The sequence below is a fragment of the Anopheles coustani genome, chromosome 2 (assembly GCF_943734705.1).
Source record: "Anopheles coustani chromosome 2, idAnoCousDA_361_x.2, whole genome shotgun sequence".
Lineage (NCBI taxonomy): Eukaryota > Metazoa > Arthropoda > Insecta > Diptera > Culicidae > Anopheles > Anopheles coustani.
In genome coordinates, this window is record NC_071289.1 from 30,744,666 (window position 1) to 30,762,224 (window position 17,559).

Genomic DNA, 17,559 nt, shown 5'->3' on the forward strand with positions numbered 1-17,559 from the left:
GGCGAGGGAGATCTTTCTCGGTTCATAAACTATGCAAATGACTCGACGTGAAGAAGATACACCCGCTCTGATAACATCGGACGGGCGATCTGGCACATGCGGGCGACTACTGGACGTCGCGATTGGTGGACGGACAAATGAGATTAACCGTAAAACTGTATCTAAATCTACGCTGACGTTCCCGTTGGCGAAACAAAATAGGCTGACCTTAATTAAAGTTGCCTAATAGGCTGTATTATGCAAGATATTGAATCTTTCATAAGAATTAATCGACCGAAAGGATGGCGATGCCTGAAGAGGATGACCTTCTTGGCTATTCCGAGAAGCTCGAAGTATTTACTAAGCGTTATTTACGCGATCGTGCATAAGTGAATATCTAGAGAAATTTTGTTTTCAAATGCAAAAGTTGTTCATAACCACTTGGTTTAAGTTCCGTTTCTTAGTTTCTGCTTGTTGTCCGTTCGCAGTATAATCGTTTGAATCAATCGAGAGGTGTAAGTAATCGCCACGATCGTGTGAATGATAAATCCGCACGCCAGTCACGATTATTTATTTCTTCCGCCGGTGGTAATTTGTTTAGCTCTGACGCCTCCTTCGGAAAATCCCCCGTTCGCGGAAAGATGAGCTTGTAATAGATACCACTTCAATGCCGATGGTTTAGAGTTTCTCGCAAACTCATAGGTCTCATCATTCTTCATCTGTTTGTTAGTTTATTTTAAATACCGTTGGACGGGTAACTTCTATGAAGTGGAGGTTCGTTTGGAAGAAGGAGTACTTCTCTCTGTTTATTTGAATTCTTTAGAGTTAGTAGCGGTCTCCGGTTGCAGACACGAAAGTAAAAGGATGTTTCAGCGTAATGGAACGTCGGCGAGGAAACGGAGCAACAAAAATAACAACCCTCAACCACAAAGAAAAATCCCACACACTCCAACGCGATCGAACATCGTGGCTCAAGGTGCTCGTTCCGCTCGGAATCAATATGAGATATGCACACAGTGTACGGAAAAAGGTAGCGTGCATCCCTCTCGATGATCTCCATTTTATGCACGGTGCATCTTCAAAGCGGCGTTGTTCGTTTTCGCCCACACACACACACACACACACACATACACACCTACATGGCGATCGATAGTTTATTTTTGCTTTTTTGTGCGGGGAAACAAAACGATCACGATGGGGTGCGAAAAGGTGTTTGCAAGGCTAAGGCACCATTTGCGCACCAGAAGTGCACTTTCGCCCAGCGGGGAGAGAAAGAAGAAACACAAGCAAAAGTCCTCCCCACACACAATGTTTACGTAATGTTTTTTTCGTTATGGTGATCCATGAATGCATGATGCGCCCCGACGAGTGCGAGTCCGAGCTGGACGATGAAGAGTGAAAGTGCTACTTCGGGGCGGTAGCATCATCCTGCCCGGGTTTGTGGGTTTCGTACGCAGATCGGGAAGATAAACGATTGAATGCATACAACAACCCAAGAAGAAAGAAGCAAAACTCTGTTCTTTAAATCTGAGTTTCGAAGAAGATTTTCTTAAACCAAAAATGTATCTTACTTTGAGAAAGAACGATTAAAACACATTAAAATTGCCCCTCTTTTGCCGAAGCCAACATGTTTTCTCAACCAGAGCGCACACATTTGTTGGACAATGTGGGCTGATTTTGCAACCGTTTTCTTTCTTCTTCACTAAACGTTTACAATGTTGTTACTAGCGAGAAAAAGCAACACAAGCACGTGTTGAACACGACCGACCCCGAAAAACTTCCATCGCGTTCCTGGGCAGACCCAACACCACAAGAAAAAACATATCACGGCCTAACATAGTACTGCCACCTTGGCGAGGTATCGAATTCGTTCCGACGGCAGCCATAATTGCGTTTAAGCAGCGTAAAATTGCTGTGAGAATAAATTACGATCGGTCGTGGCAGTGGCCCGGTTTGTCGTTTTTTCCCGTTCGTTCGATTATTCGCCACATATGAGGAGATCTCGGTTTTCCTTCCTCTTCTTCTTTCCATTGGTATATGTGTTGATCATTTCACACAAAAGTTGCAACACACGACCAACAAATTTGATTTGAACTGAGTATTATTTTATTTGTAAAATATGGAGAAGCAACAACGCACTTCGAAAGCGAAAGAGAATTGAGAACATATTTAAAAGTGACATTAAAAATAGCTACGGGCGATAATCAGCCATTCACGATAGGTATCAATTCTCACTAACCCGCGAAACGTCCCCGGTTACGTCCACCTTAAAGTGAAGCCTTCGCAAATGGCCCGAGAAACAAAAACACTCCCCGGTATAATTCGAAAGTACCTAGGCCGTATGTGAAATTTGACTATAATTTAGTCATTATCGCCCTCAAACGTACTCCACCGTCGGTCGGTTCGGTTGCCATCCGTTTTAGATAGAGCATCGTTTTCCCTAGCGGACCCCTTTCGTAATGGTCGGAGTTATGTCATACCGGTTCAAAAACATGCATATCTAAAATGCCTCCAAAAGCAGGTCTCCTATATGCAACTCTTAGAATCGTGGTGGCATTTAAGGAATGGAGGAAGAAAGTTGAAGATTGCCATCCAAGGTGGATGCCGGCCGAACCGGTAGCACCACGAGGCGGATTATTATCAGAGGATTTTGCTAATTACGAAACTCTTCCGCTGAATGTCGCGGACGGTGAGGTCTGCCTAGACGCGTGGACATCCACTCGCCCGGTGCTAATGGCGTAAGATACCAGAGATTGCGATTGAGTCTGTGGCATCATCGGGTGGACAGCGAAAGGTTAAAGGAAGACCGGCTCGGGCTCTTACTTCATATAGCGTTTCCATACACACAACACCACGATCGCAGCGGGAAGCGAAAGAAGCCTTCGTCTACCTTCGATTGGATCGCTAAATGATGACACTTCCATGCCGAGAAAGAGTCGATTATCAGCCATACTCACAAACACACCGTCTCTCGAGACGTCGCGGCGAAAGTTCAACCAGACCTTGGACGATGCTTCCTGCCTGGTGGCACACACCAACCTCGTTCAAAGGCCGTGTTGTGCATGTTAGCGTTACTGTTTGTGCACACGATCAGAAGAGAGTCGTGTCGGACGTGATCTTCATCGCGCCCCAGCACGCAAAACAAGATGTTCGTTTGATCGGGCGTCACTAGCGCTCCCGGGACCATTATGGGGAGGAAAGTGAAAGTGATGCTACGGCCTAAGGCTGTAGACTTTCTTCGGCAGCACCCCGGAGCCTACGAGTCTTCCCGTATGCTTAGACGATGTCAAAAACGGTGGATGCGCCGATGCAGGTCCTGAGGCTGTATCGTCCAGAGGTGTACGCTTCGGGCTGCGCCAGAAGAGCTATTGGCGATCACGAAGATCCGATTAGTTCGACCAGAGGACCTACGGACACCATAAAATCGTCATCGACACGAACCCAACGTTCCCTTAAACGGTGGAATACCGGATGCCGGATCCATTTGCACCATTGGATACGGTACTCACGCGAACGGCAAATACTACCGGGGAGATACTTGAGCCGGTCCAAACTTCCATTACGTGGTCGGTTCTTTCCGTAAACCCGGTACGGTTGGGCGAAGGGTGTCCAAAATGTGGTTCCTTCCAATGACCGGTTGCTTGCTTCGGGAGAGTTCACAAATCGCCTCTCGCCTTACATAAACACAGTCCATTTGTGGCGTACCATCATCATAAGCCCGCTGGAGATGGTGCAATTGCTCTTAATAGTCGCTAAACTGTACCGAAATATGATTTTGAGTGATTTTTAATAGTTCATCCGAAGAAAACGCAGACAAGGTAGAAAATGGACTTTTGGAAAAACAACGTTCGAATAAGGGTTTGATCTCACCGTGAAAGGGGTTCAAAATTGATCTTGCTTTCGATGGATTAACTGCAAATAACAGAAGTAATGAAAGAGTTGGACTGAAATTTGGAACGAAAGGAATAAAAACGTTTGCATTTAAATTCGTATGATCATCTGGAAGGAAATGATTTAAAAGAACGATCAACAATGTTTGAATTTCATCGCAGGCTTAGTTCTCAAGTATTGCCAACATAAACAGAAGATATTGAATTGAAGCTTGGATAAATGTTAATGTGTTAATGTTGAAACCATATAGGCAGTTCGGAGTAGCACTAGCTTTAGTTTCATAGAATTCATATACCAACTTCATCTTAAGTGATTTTATTACTAGTCTTACATTTATGAAACCAACAAGTAAACAAATATTAATTAAGAGAACGGTTCAATTCATCATTCTAACACATTTCACCATATACAGTACTTTCGTATTTACCGACCGCCTTCTCCCAAGACGACCCAAGTCGAGTTCATCAACCGCGAAAGATGCCCACCTGGAAAGAGCCTTGTCCTTTTATTGAAGAAGATCCGTCGGCTTCCCATCGCCCGAACGGAAGGCATAAGTGAAGAACGGAGGGACAAGATAAACATCCCATCGTCACCATACGACTGGGAACGAAAACCGGACGCCATGGACTGGACCGGTGTGTTTGAACTACAGACTAATGCTTTTTTCATAGCTTGCACCGTAGGCCTTTTGCTCCGGGAGGACCGTAGGCGAAGGCAGCTGGGAAAACATTACGGCGAAGAGGTTACCACCCTTCCCCAGGTACTGAAAGATGATCGCCGGTATTTATTGTTATCGGTAGGACCTTTCAAAATGCAGCATTACGCTAAGATAGTGGTCCTACAGGAGGTACTGTCTAGTAGACTATTGCACAAGTGGACCCTCCGAGAGCATCCGGCTGCTGTGCCGCGGGGTTATCTATCTATGCAGACCTAATGGCCAGGACGGGTCGTGATGCGATGGCGAAGGGTTTTAATGATGATGATCATGATGAGTGAGATGAAAGTTTGCACCGAGCGTTGGGGAAAAATGCAACGGACGCAATTTGATAGAGTAATACTCGCTCCCAGCTTCGGCCCTCAAAGAGCAGACTCGCTAATGTCCGCCATATCCTTCCAAGCGAGGTACGGCAAAACATCATTATCAAATGGGTGGAAAGTGCGGATGTTACCCGATCTTCAGTATGAGGTGAGTGGTATGTGCAGCCCCAGTGTTGTCATGCAAATGTAAATATACCCGAGCGGAAAAACGTGACACTTGTTATGGCGTTGGGCGCTCAACCAGGTGGAACTGGTAGTGCGGTGTCGTTGCGCGTGAGTTAACGAAATAAACATCGCGCTTAACAACCACCGTAATGCAACTACTCCTCTACTCTTCATCTAAAAAGTGCCGCGGACTCGACTGCAGAACAACTACTCACCGTCGGGACTCGCGTAGATCTCCTCCACGTTGCCGTAGATCGGCTCGTTGGCTATCAGGTTCCCGGTGCGTCGCTTCCGTGCGTACGTGTGTACCGGAACCAGCGTCGGAAACTTGCCGTTCGACGTCACCCGGCCGAATCCGGCCGGACCACGGCTCACTCGTTCGGTCGCCGTGGAAGCGAAGAACGAGTCAGCCGACGAGTCGGAACTGGCGCTGGCGCTGTACTGCTGCCGACGATGTTGTTGTTGCTGATGGTGCTGATTGTCACCACCGGTACCAACTCCATTGCTGCTGTGACTACCGCTTCGACTGCTGCTACCACTGTTCGGGACTTGGATGCTGTTTCCACCACTTCCACCGAACAGCTTCTTAAACGACGAGGACTTTGAGGACGAAGGCGAGGAAGACGTGGACGAGTACGGTGACATCGACGACGGTGGCGAGTCGTCCCGGTATCCACCGATAGTGTCATACTCCGACGAGTCCCCACCGGACTCTCTGGTCCCGAAGTGGGACTTGAGCAGCGTACGGGGGAACTTCGTGCCAGCCGAAATCGTATTGTAGAGCATCTTGCCAAAGCCCACCCGCTTTCCGGATGACTTCTTAGGCTTTTCCGGATCCAACCTGGGAAGCAGGTCCGCCGGGATATCCTCTAGGATTGGGCGACCCTTGATGGTGCGGTTCCGGGATAAGGTTGCCGTCGACTTCGGAATACTCGCCAGCGAACCATTACGGCTTCCCTCGCGGTAGATCTGTGAGCAGAGATCGTTGTCGGATCGGTACGTCGTCATGCGGTCACCGATGGACAGGTTACTCTCGCTGTCATCGCTGCCACGCCGGTAGTCGGCCGGGCTGGACTTGTCACGGTACCGAACCCCGTTATCACAGATCGTACTCGCGCGCAGCTTACTCTCGAGCCTATCAACGTCGGATTCTGGACCGCCCGGATAGCGACTCACCGGAGGCCGATGCAGATGGTCCGAGTACTCATCCATTGGTTTCTGCTGACGGATTCGCTCCTTTTTCGGTTGCTGCTGCATTTGCTGTGGGTGCAGGAACGTTTCCCTCCGATCGAGCGTCCTCTGCTGGGCCATCGGAATCTGAGCTGCGACTGTATTGGACCGTTTGAGTGTGGAGCTACGGGATCTCTCCTCCACCGGGAGCATGTTTGCGTAGTGTCCACTGTCGAACTCCGCCACACTGGATCCACGCAGCGTTGCCCGTGGTTTGTGCGTCTTCTCCAACATTCTACCCCGGACGGTGTGGTACTTCGTCGCCCCGCCGTCCCCTTCCGGGTAATGATGACTATGCACCTGTGGTTCCTTCAGCTCATCCCACTCCGGATACTGACGCTGTCTGGCGCGCCGTATCGTTGCCGGACGGTACCCATTAAGGGCCTTCAGAACTCCATTACCCTCCTGAAAGGTGTCCGTTTCCTCCTCGTCTTCCGGCAGTCCTTCATCATCCTCCGAAGAGCCGGTTCCCTTCGCCGTTCCCCTGTACGCTTCAGGTGATGCACCGGAACTCGCTCCCACCTCGTGATGACTCTCGATCAGCGAGTTCATACTGGACTGCACCTTGTTCCAGTTGGCCTCGTACAGGGCACCCATTGCACTGCGCTGCTCCAACGAGAGGCTCGTATCGATCGCACGACCCGGATGGTGTGTGATCCTCATGGTTTCCTCCGCTTTCCGAAAGGTCAAATCTTAATCTCAGGCGTCACAAAAAGACTCTCAACCGCTTGTACACACCGCAACACTTCGTTGGCCGGGTCCTCTCGCACACTATATCACACCGTTCGCCATCATGGGCAGCAGCTTCCTCGATGGACTGTACGTACGTAATCGGGCGTGAGTATTTACAGCACAACGCACAACACAACGCGGAACACGCGCCTTTTGAGCGGTGCTTGAGGGTTCACTTCGCCACACACTAAACGCACCGACTGCCGCAATCCATCCAGCGGGTCGCCATATGTAATTATTTTATTTGATACGCTTCAGCTGCACGACAGCGCACACACAGAGATAGAGGAGGGAAATACACATTGATCACACCTTCAGCTATGAGGAGACGAGCCATAATGAATCACAATGACGATCTTCGGAGCGTACACAACGCTTACAAACGGAGGGTTACTGGGGGGTTTACTGTGCTGACGATGAACATCATCGACAAGTAATCGCACGTATTTGTTACGGATTTTCCAAACGGTAAGTTGTGCCTGAAGCTCGAATGTCGAATGGAGGATGCATGCCAACTAGCGAGCTGATAAGAGAAACGGGTTTCAATTTCCATCACAACACAGACGCATGCGAAGTGGTGTGGCGTCTCTCCTGATAGACTAAGTAGCGTAAAACCACATTCAATAACAACACAAATCTACCGAATCAAATTGACGCAATTCCGGCCCAACATGTCTTGGATTTGTGATTCGTGTCCAATTCCACAAGCGTAAAGAAAAAATGGCGACATAGATTGGCTTTTAGGCTCGCAAAGAGCACTGTCAAAATGCCATCGATCCGCGAATCGTTGCCAAATGAAACGATTGATGAAACGATTGGCTCGTGTTGACTCAGCTGAAGTTTCGGGTGGCCTTGGGGACCCGGCTTTAGGTTGATGTCGAAACGGTCCAACGATTTGAACTGGCTCTAATGAATTGAGTTTAGGTACATTACAAACACCTTTTTAAACGAAATCGATGTATTAATCAGCGTTTATGGCTCGAAGATATTGCCTCTGGTCTTCCTGAATCCAAAAAAAACCACATACTTTCGAATAATCGATCTCGCCCTGGAAGTACTTTTTTGTTCACGCTCGACTTGGTCGGCGCAGGTCATTGAATTTTTCCGAATTGCGGGAGGTTTGGCGTCGCGTGGAACTGAAATCGAGCTTTTCCGCCCCCGAGGTGAGGCAACGAAGTGGTTGAAGATGGCGATTCACGCATCCTTGAACCGGTTCATCGGTCCCGTGCGAGCTCGCGCGCGCGCGAACATATCCTGCTGGTCGGCCTACCATCACCATCACTGTACGGCTTCACTTCGACTTCGGCCGAGCGAGTTTCAAGGTCTTCATCAAAAGTGGAATGAAAACCGGCGGGCCATTCGAAAAACTGGTCTTCACCAAAAGGCGGTCGGAAAGGCACGCTCCGGAGGAAGAGCCAACCTGGTGCGCAATCCAGTTTTTCCTATGGTCGCCGAATTTTAGTATAAATTGCTTGTTTGTTGCTTTATTGGTAGACGGCGGGGTATTGTATTTTGTCTCCAACCAGGTCAGTACGCTTCCTTTCCCATTGCTGTTGAGGTTCCTGGGCGAAGGGCAGCTTTGAGTCTCTTATTGAAATGGAAATCGATACTTTATTGACGCAAGGAAACAAAGCCCGAAAAACAACGTCATTAAAATCACGCCAGGGAACGGATCGTAACACCGCTCCCAACCAAAAACCCTTGCCATGCTCTCAAATTCCTTCGGTTTGTTTTAATTTTCCCTCTGCCATACGAAATAGGTTATTGGAGCAGCAGCAACGTTGTTAATCGAACTCTGCACGCATTTCGCCAAAATCGAATCGAAAACTAAGACGCATGAAGGGAAACCCAACGCAGCTAGCGATCGCATTTCGCCGATGTTTGCGTTTGCCAAGGGTAAGGGAAGCCAGTCGACGTGGAAATGAACTACAGTACCATGCAGCTCGAATGCGTCTTAAGTGAAATTCGATTCCGTCCGTTCGGCGGTGATTAATTAATAGTTGAACCATGAAACGAGACGGTACCGGTCCGGCACGTCTTCTGCCGACTTTGTATCGACCGTAATGGGAGAAGAAAATGGAAACAAATTTAAGCACGGCGCTTGCCGGTAGCACCAACCCACCTGATGGTGTTAAATTAATTAGATCCCCTATCAGTTCAAGTCTACATACTGCCGTAAAATATAGGACAGCTCATCCCAAGCTCGGACACCCAATTAGGGTTTATCATCGGAGCGATAATACGATCATTTGCAATGCACATAATCCATCTTCGTCGTCGCACCCGTGAAGGATCGCGTGACCACTCGTGGAATGAACAATGTGTTTTCAGGAGGCTTGCCAAAATGTCGATGATCGTTTATCCTTCTAATTCCACTCCTTGTTACATTCCAGCACGCGACTAGAGCTCGGTAGCTCGGTTTCGGCGGAAACGGAAAACGTACCGTGGCCGAGCCTAACGTCACGCGACGCGAAGATGCTTTTGAAAGCGAACGTGTGCCAAAATCAACCTAGAGGCTCGTTTTTCGCTATTTCTGTGTCATAGAACGTATGGAAGCGCAAAAGGCAACAAGGGCAAGTCCTTCGACTTCTGCTCCGCAACCTAAAAACTACCGTCAATATTTGTGTCAGGAATGTTGTTTCATGTCTTGTTCGCTTTGGCAAAAAAGGCAAAGACGGGTCGCTTTGAAGATCGATCGTACGATCACGATGTATGGAAGTCAATGCTGCACCGAAGGTGGTTTGTCTTCCAGCGGTGATAGCTGCCCCAAAGGTAGATATCGCCTCACATAGCTGAAATACCGGTTCAGGTTCCGATAGCTATGGCATTTGGGAGCTCTCGAAAATTCATGTTCAAGGAATGCAGAAGGCCGGAAAGCGCATTTATTGATAATGAAACCAGTGGAAGCGATATTCCTTTTCAACATTTCAATGCATGAAACATACCTAAGGTAAGAAAACTAGCAAAACATTACTTTCATGGATCGCTTGTCAGGTTCAGTATCTCTTTTAAGTTATTTCGAAAAGCGGTTCTCCAACAACCCAGACTTCAAAGGTACGATCGTTGGTATGATTACCTCCGATCAAACATCTGCCACATATTCAGACGCCCATTTAAGACAAGGCAATTAATTTAGCTAAACACCGAAATGGATTTCCAATTTGTACGATGATGTCTTAATTTGACGTCCTTCCATTTAGCGCAGATCAATTTTCCGACTCACCACAACCGTTGCTAATGATTTGCCTAATCAATACAATTCTTACATCAGCGAACCATTTCCAAACCATGCTGGATAAAACATCACGTAGCGATTAGTGAGTTCGTAATCGTGAGCATAACCAGATCCCAACAATGTTTTCCGGCCACAAAACGGAAAAGGCAACACCAACTCTCCAAATGTCACACACCTGATTGCGCTGCACTTACATTATAAAACCACCTTCGCTGCAAGCGGTCGGTCACTTATCGTCGAAACGATCGCGTTGGGCGCCGGTGGTGCCTTTCCAGTGCGAAAATAACCCCCTACTGTCCGCGGGCAGACAACAAACTAACGAACGTACCAATCTGCGAAGGACGCCATGGTAAATCTCAAATTAATTATGCAGCCGGCATAGGGTTCCGTCGGTCCGTCCGGGTGGTCATGGTCGCCCCGCCCAAGAACGGAACGGAGTTTAATGGAGAAAAACGCGCAGCGACACACAATGTAGTCAAACGCACACCTTGGCATACCGTGGTGACCATGGGCCATTCAAATGGCATGAACACGCGACTTGCGGCAAACATTTGCAATGTGTCACACATGTATTGGTCGAGCTGATCGATTTGTCATCGAAGGGAAGGTAAAAGGAATTGTCCAACGGACATGCAAAGGGCTGAAGGGAAATGTCCCTTCGACGAAAGGTCCGAACAACGGGACCACCACCACCTCAAGAGTCATTACGGTCGTGAAGGAGTATGTCACCAACTCTGTTCGATCTGCAAGAGTGGAAATGATTGCTCATTTCGCAAGGTGACATAAGCACGGCAAACGACAAACCGTGCCGGATTCGAGACAATTTGCTTACTCATAGCTTGGTTCAAAATGGTGTAAGTGTCTGCTGGAACTGGATGGAATGTTGCTGCCAGCAAGCAAAACGCCAACGTCCTTCCGAGCGGCAACGAGCGCGAGCAAACATTCATCCTCCCACCAGCGTCGTGAACAGGTTTTGGGTGAGGTTGCGTTGACTTCCTTGTCTGGAAGGAGGCCTGAAGGAGCCGAGAAGTTCATCTCGCACCACAACACATCATCGCAACCGTGGTGGGAAGGGAAGGGAGTGAGAATAATGGCTGACTTTTATGTGGTCGCTAAAGTCAAGTCGATCTTCAACGACTCTCAACGAGTGAGAATAGTGTGAAGAGTGTCTGTATATAGCAAAAGTTGTCGAAGTGAGCCAAAGACGGGACTTAAAATCACACAATGAGTCACCAGATCAGTCATAGTCCAAACAAACAATGATTTAATCACCCCTGAATGGTAGTGTTACATGTCTGCGGTCTACTTTTCAACCCCTAAAGCTCCACAACGTCCTTCACTGTCGCTTTCGTTCGTCTTTGCAAACCCGCGAGAACGCGGACGGACTTTCACGTTAATATAACCAACGATCGATGTCGATCGATGTCCGCTCCACCCCGAACACTGAACATGCTAAACGTGTGCGCCGCCGAAGATCGTCTATCGGATAGGAAGGTTGGTGCCGATGCAGTTTGGGTTTCTTTCTTAATGCACTGCCGAGGTCTTGCCGTCCTTGTGGGAAGCGAAAGAACATTTGGATTGAACCTTGGTGGAACAGTTTTTCTTTTTCGAAAGGGTGCACTTTTGAGCGAACCGTTCACACACACACACACACACACACACACGCGCAGAAGACATACGTGAATGTCACACGAGATCACTTCTCTGCGCAAGCACAGAGCCGGGTGCTGAAGGTAACCGCCTGTATAAACAATCTCAACAAGCTGAAGTCTCGTACTTCACCCCCGATGCGGCCCTCGACGGGGTTGGGGCGGATCTAAGAACGGGTTTCTTGTATGTATATTTCTCAAGGCTGCCCCGCAAGGGGTTGTCCGCCACCCGAAAGCCGTTTTTCCCTTTCGGCTTAACTCTCTGGTTGGGGTTTCGGTTTTATTTTAGCGCCACGCGTTGGAACTATGCACTTCGCATGGCGCGAACTCACGGCACTGATGGGACCTACTCGATGCACTCAATCCACCCCAGGGGTGTTTTTTCCTCCCCCCCGTAACAAACCCCGTCCCTTGGGGTGGAGGAATAAACGGTAACCTACCGAAGCGCGCACAAACAAAAATTGACCACACGAAACGGCCAAACTGCAACAACCGAAAAGGCGCACGTGTACGTGCGATCTTGGCTGCGATCGATCGACCAACAAGCGTCAAACCACTTCGCAAACTTGTTTGTTGTTTTGCTTCAATCGAAACAAAGACTCACGAACGATTTCACGCGGCACGCGGCGGTGCCTGGAGACTCGCAAACAGAAGAAACGGGTGAAGTGCAAGACAAACAAACCGAGATTTCGAGTTGGACGCGCGAAAACCGGCGAACGTCGGCGATTCCGTTGCTCTGCCGTCGACGGAGCGCGAAATGGGACTGAGCGGCGCGATCGCGTCCGTGGCGCTTGAAGGTTGAATCGCTGCGCGCGATCAACGCCGTTATGGTGGTGGTGGTGGTTGTTTGTGGCGATCGTGATGCTGAGTCGACGGCGAGCGCGCGCTTCTGTCAAACGATCGTGCCGCGATCGGAGCTTTCGCTCAACGTCTGCACAATGCTTTACGGGAGCTTTCGCGCCGCAAAACGAAACATCAGCTGAGCGAGCGGGGAAATGCAACTGCATCCGTGGGATGCATTCGTTCCAGCTCTCCGTCTTCGTGTCTCTCTTTCCTTCGATTGCGTACCCCTCCCGAGTGGTTGCAGATAACAACGTGACTGCGGCGAGTTCGTGGTCAGTTGCGTCCAACGGCGTTTGCTTCACATCTTGAATTGGTAAATACCGTTACCGTTTGGAGGAAGTATTTCGAGATGCGTTTCCTCCCCCAAGGCCACCATCGACAATATTACATCAATAAATGTTACGCCAAATGGTGCGAAAATCTCCCAAACTGTTGATTTATTAAGTTGTTCATTGTCAATTAGATAAATTCCTCATTCTCATTACTAACAAATATTTCCTATTTATTTTGAGGCCAATGCCAATGTGATGCGAAGAATGGATACAATTAAACTTAAGAATTGCACGGTCCATTAGAATAACTAGAGGCAGATTTTGAAATCTGACAAATTAGATAAACTAGTTTAACGAAAAAGAACATCACAACCAGAAATGTTATACAAGATTCGAAGAATTGAACATACCAAACAAAACATATTTAAAATCAAAAAAACAAATCCCATATGCACATCAAGGGTGGTACTGTTATGGATATGAAAAAAACAGGTTGATGATACTGTATAACATGCATAAAACAAACAGCATGAAAAATATACACCGATCGAGTACGATCATTTATTGAATTCAGTAATTCACAATTGATAAAATGGATGAAATGTGTGAGGTAAATTGTCATGTATTACTGAATAGTATTAAAACATCTTATTTAGAATTCAATGAGTTGATTCTATTTCAACGAATGTTTTTATAACTATCTTATCATGTATTTTTCAACCCACGGATCTGGCATAGAATACCTGAACAATGAATATGTGCAAAAGCTATTCATGTTGATCAAGCATTTTTTTTATTTTTAATTAAAACGAATGGTCAGTTCTTGTAATGATTATCTAGATGAACAAAACTATCATAAATCTCAAGAAATAAAGGAATGGTTACTTCACTGCAACAATATGGTCGTATGCTTTTGTTATATTTTTGTAGTAAAATTGATAAATGGCCCTTTGAATTCATAAAGATTGGAGGTAAACAAAGTATGTAATTAAAACAACTCAAATCAATTCCAAACATGGCCAGCAATCACCGCAGTTTTACGACCACACTTTGATGCCATTGGTAATCGGGATTTAAAGACAAACAGAATTAATATTCACGCGGTAAAACAATTATCGTGGAAAACATTCAATTAAAAGGTTAATGCGAAATATTAAACATGCTGCCCACGCGACAGAAGAACGCCCTAACCCTTTCGACCAACGAATGGGCATGGCCCATTGTTGAGGCTTTTGATCTTCGGATCGTCACAAATCTCGTGAGAACAATCAACGTCTATCGTCGCTGAGTTGCCGAAACGGATGAACGTTTCGATTGCACTCGAAGCACAATGGCAATCGAACAAGTCTATTCGGTTTTTTTTTCCTCCAACCATAACCCTGGCATTTGGCAACATCCCCATCGTGCCCTCTGGTGACCCGCGACGACCGCGAGTCGTTTTAGTTGGTTCAACTCACCTTTCCTTCCTCCGAGATGCACCAACGACGTCCCCATTGGAGAACGGAAGATTGGGCGGGGAATGGAGCCGGTTGCCCGGGCGAGTAACGAGATCGAGATTGAAGGCGATCGTGCCATCTGAGATCTACGATCGCGATACACTGTTAACTGAGGGGCCTTCTTTTCAATCTTGCTCCACCCGGCCCCAGGTGGAGTGTCAAGCGCCAAACGTACCAATTATCGCCGGGAGGAATCCGTTCACCGAAGGCGTCGTTTGGATCCGTCAAAAGGCGTCGTCGTGGTGGGCTTTTTTTCTGCGGACGGTAACGTTCAAACTCCCATTCCAAGCCGTCACCTCGGATTGTAGGCACAATGTGTTGTTAGGGCCGAAGGGGGCTAGAAAACGGGCGTTGTCCTTCGTTGGTCTATTCAGAAGAAACCACACCGGCATGCTAATGCCTGCGGCTAGAACCGGTGGTTGTGGGAGGTGGTTCCGTTTAGGTAAGTGTTTGAGTGAGAAGTCATTAGGAGTTGGCGACATGACTAGGCAACACACGACATAAACCTGCATCAGGTAACTTCAACTGGTGACCGGAGTTTAGTGGGAACTTTACAGCTCCCTGCTTTGCCTCAGAAAGGCCTCTCTTCAATGAATGAATTGTGTGACCTTGGTAAAACTAATCAACAGATTCTTAGCCGCAGCCACGTAACTGACACCATTTTTCGGTTTCAGAGTTCGGGTTTGGACTGTCCAGACCTCAAACCACCCCGTCCACTTTACAATTGTACTTTTGAAATCAACTCACAGCTCTAACAAGAACTGGACCTTCGACCAAGCGTTTAATGGCGGCAAACAGGTCGTATGAAAAACCTGAACGATGCCTCGCCGGTGGCACTGCCCTCTAAAGTGAATGCTCGAACAAAACTGCCCTCGTTGTGCCGCTTGAAAGCACCGCCGTCCCCGACAGGAAGTTCGGTATTGAAACACTTCGTTAACTTGCACTCGCAAAGAGGTTGTACGTACATAGGCCCCGTGTAGGACATTCCTTTACCAGGGATTGTGAAATGCCGCCAAAATAGCATATAGGTGCAGGAGAGTGAGAAGAGAAGGTTTCAGGAATGGCCAAATTCGACGGGGTTCTTCTTCACAACCTGTTACTGGACATACTGAAACATGTGCATAACATGTGACTTCCGGACCGTGGTTAACTACACTTACGAATGGCTTTTGCAAAAGCCTACACTTCAACCGTTCAGAACGTTGAAGTCTCTCCTGCGATCTCCTTGTTTGCCAACCATTTTTTCTCGAACCACACGGAGCCGGAAATGCGAAACGAAAACCCTTCCAAAAACCTGCGCGGTCATTTGCATTTAAGGTTCGGCGCGAGCCTCTCTCGTTAGTAGTGAAGCGTTAAATTATGTTGTTCGATGCAGACCGGCCGGAGGGGGTTTCTTTCGGAAGGTTGGTTTTTCGTTCCACCGTTTCTTCCGTTTCGTGCCACATGGGGGAATGATTAATTTGCGCGCGTTAGTTTCGCCACCGTTTGTTTGTGCTTTTTTTTATTTTCCACCTGATGTTGGCTCATTTTCGCGTATTTTGCAACAATTATCTTTCCCCTTGTGAGGTTTTTTTCACGGACTAAGTGGGGATCATCAGATAAGCAAATCGGTTTTGAGGCTGACGATTGAGACATTTATCGAAGCCCGATAAATCAATTTTTCGGTAATGCAAAAATAGTCCTAATCACAATTTTTGGACAATTTTACGGATCTTTAATAAGCATAAGCATTTCTAAGCTCTCTGAAATATAGCAGTATAGCAAAAGGGGTTAAATTTACATGATTGAATTTCAAAAAAGAGTGAGTTTAAGCTTCTCACTGATTTACGTTTTAAAAGAAGCTTAGTCTTAGAAGAAATAATAAACAAGCAAATTACCGTTGACGATGTTGTCAGCCCATTATCGGGTAATGGCATCGTTCATCAGCGCACAATCGAATGAAAGTTGAATACCGCTTCGCTGAAGTTGTACAAACATATTTCTTCCCCCCTGCGCAGATGCGGCTTTCTTCCCGACGACAAACATTTCGTTGCCAATTACTTCCCTTTGCAAGCCCGAAGCAAAACGGTACAAGTATCCGCAAACCCTGCCGGGGATCGACGTTCGGTTAGATAATTCATCGATTGTCATTTGATCTGAGGAAAGCGAAAGCACGATCCTCCCGTGGGATGCCGTTGGGATCGTGCGTTGCGTGCTTTCCACTTGGTTTTGCTTGGCCGCACCATTCAGTTGCGGTTGGCGCTGAGAAACCCATTTTCCCCAACCCAAGCCGCGCGAAAAATCCCTGCAGACCGGCCGGCCAGCCCGAAGGGGGGATTCTTTTTCCCGGCGGGTTGAATGATTGCGCGGTGCGATCATCGATCAACGTAGTGTTCGGGTGCTTGTGCTGGTAGAAAGTGAAAATGACAGACGAATGGGTCTTGCGTGAAACTTCTCGATGGAGACGAATGGAACCAGCGGCCGTTGAGATATGGTGATGTGTTTGGAGAACCGACTTGTGGATGTGGCACGAAGGTAAGACAAGGAAACTCATCTCCTGTGATGTCGCGAAATCAACGCCTGCCCGAGTGACGCCACGACCTTCCAGTACCGGATGTGTGTGTGTGGCGTGAAAGGCGATGTCGTCATTCGCCAACTCGACTACCAACGACTGTCTTGAAAATTGCAAATAATGTGGTCTACTTTATGGCGATAGAAGCACCCTTTTAATTTCATAGAAAGCTTATTTTATTTCGAGGAAACTTGAGTAAGTAAGTGTTTGTCCGCTCTTCGTAGTTCTTGAGAAAATAAACTATGCGGGTAATTAATTATCGTCAGAATTTTTAGGTAATATAGCCTAGATGTTAATCACATTGCAGTCCCTTAAACGATTTGTACAAGTGATCCTTCAAATGAAAGATCTTTTGATAATGACATAAAGATCAAAAAGTTTGTTAAAAGTAAAATGATTCGTCCGTCTTTTTTAGCAACGAAGCTTGCAACGAACAAATACCGCGGCGTATCAAACTTCAAATTACCGGTTCGGTGTA

General features: G+C 47.4%; 1 protein-coding gene across 2 annotated transcripts in view; it reads right to left on the reverse strand.

Moving 5' to 3' along the window:
* Positions 1-17,559, reverse strand: part of LOC131266382 (cGMP-dependent protein kinase, isozyme 2 forms cD4/T1/T3A/T3B) — a 107,517-nt gene that overhangs the window by 28,358 nt on the left and 61,600 nt on the right. The window contains exon 1 of one of the 2 annotated variants that reach the window (XM_058268878.1): positions 5,289-6,966. The exons of the other annotated variant lie outside the window; for it this stretch is intronic. Coding sequence (XP_058124861.1) covers positions 5,289-6,966 — 1,678 coding nt within the window. Of the gene's footprint in view, positions 1-5,288; positions 6,967-17,559 lie in introns of those variants that run through there. 2 annotated transcript variants of the gene reach the window in all.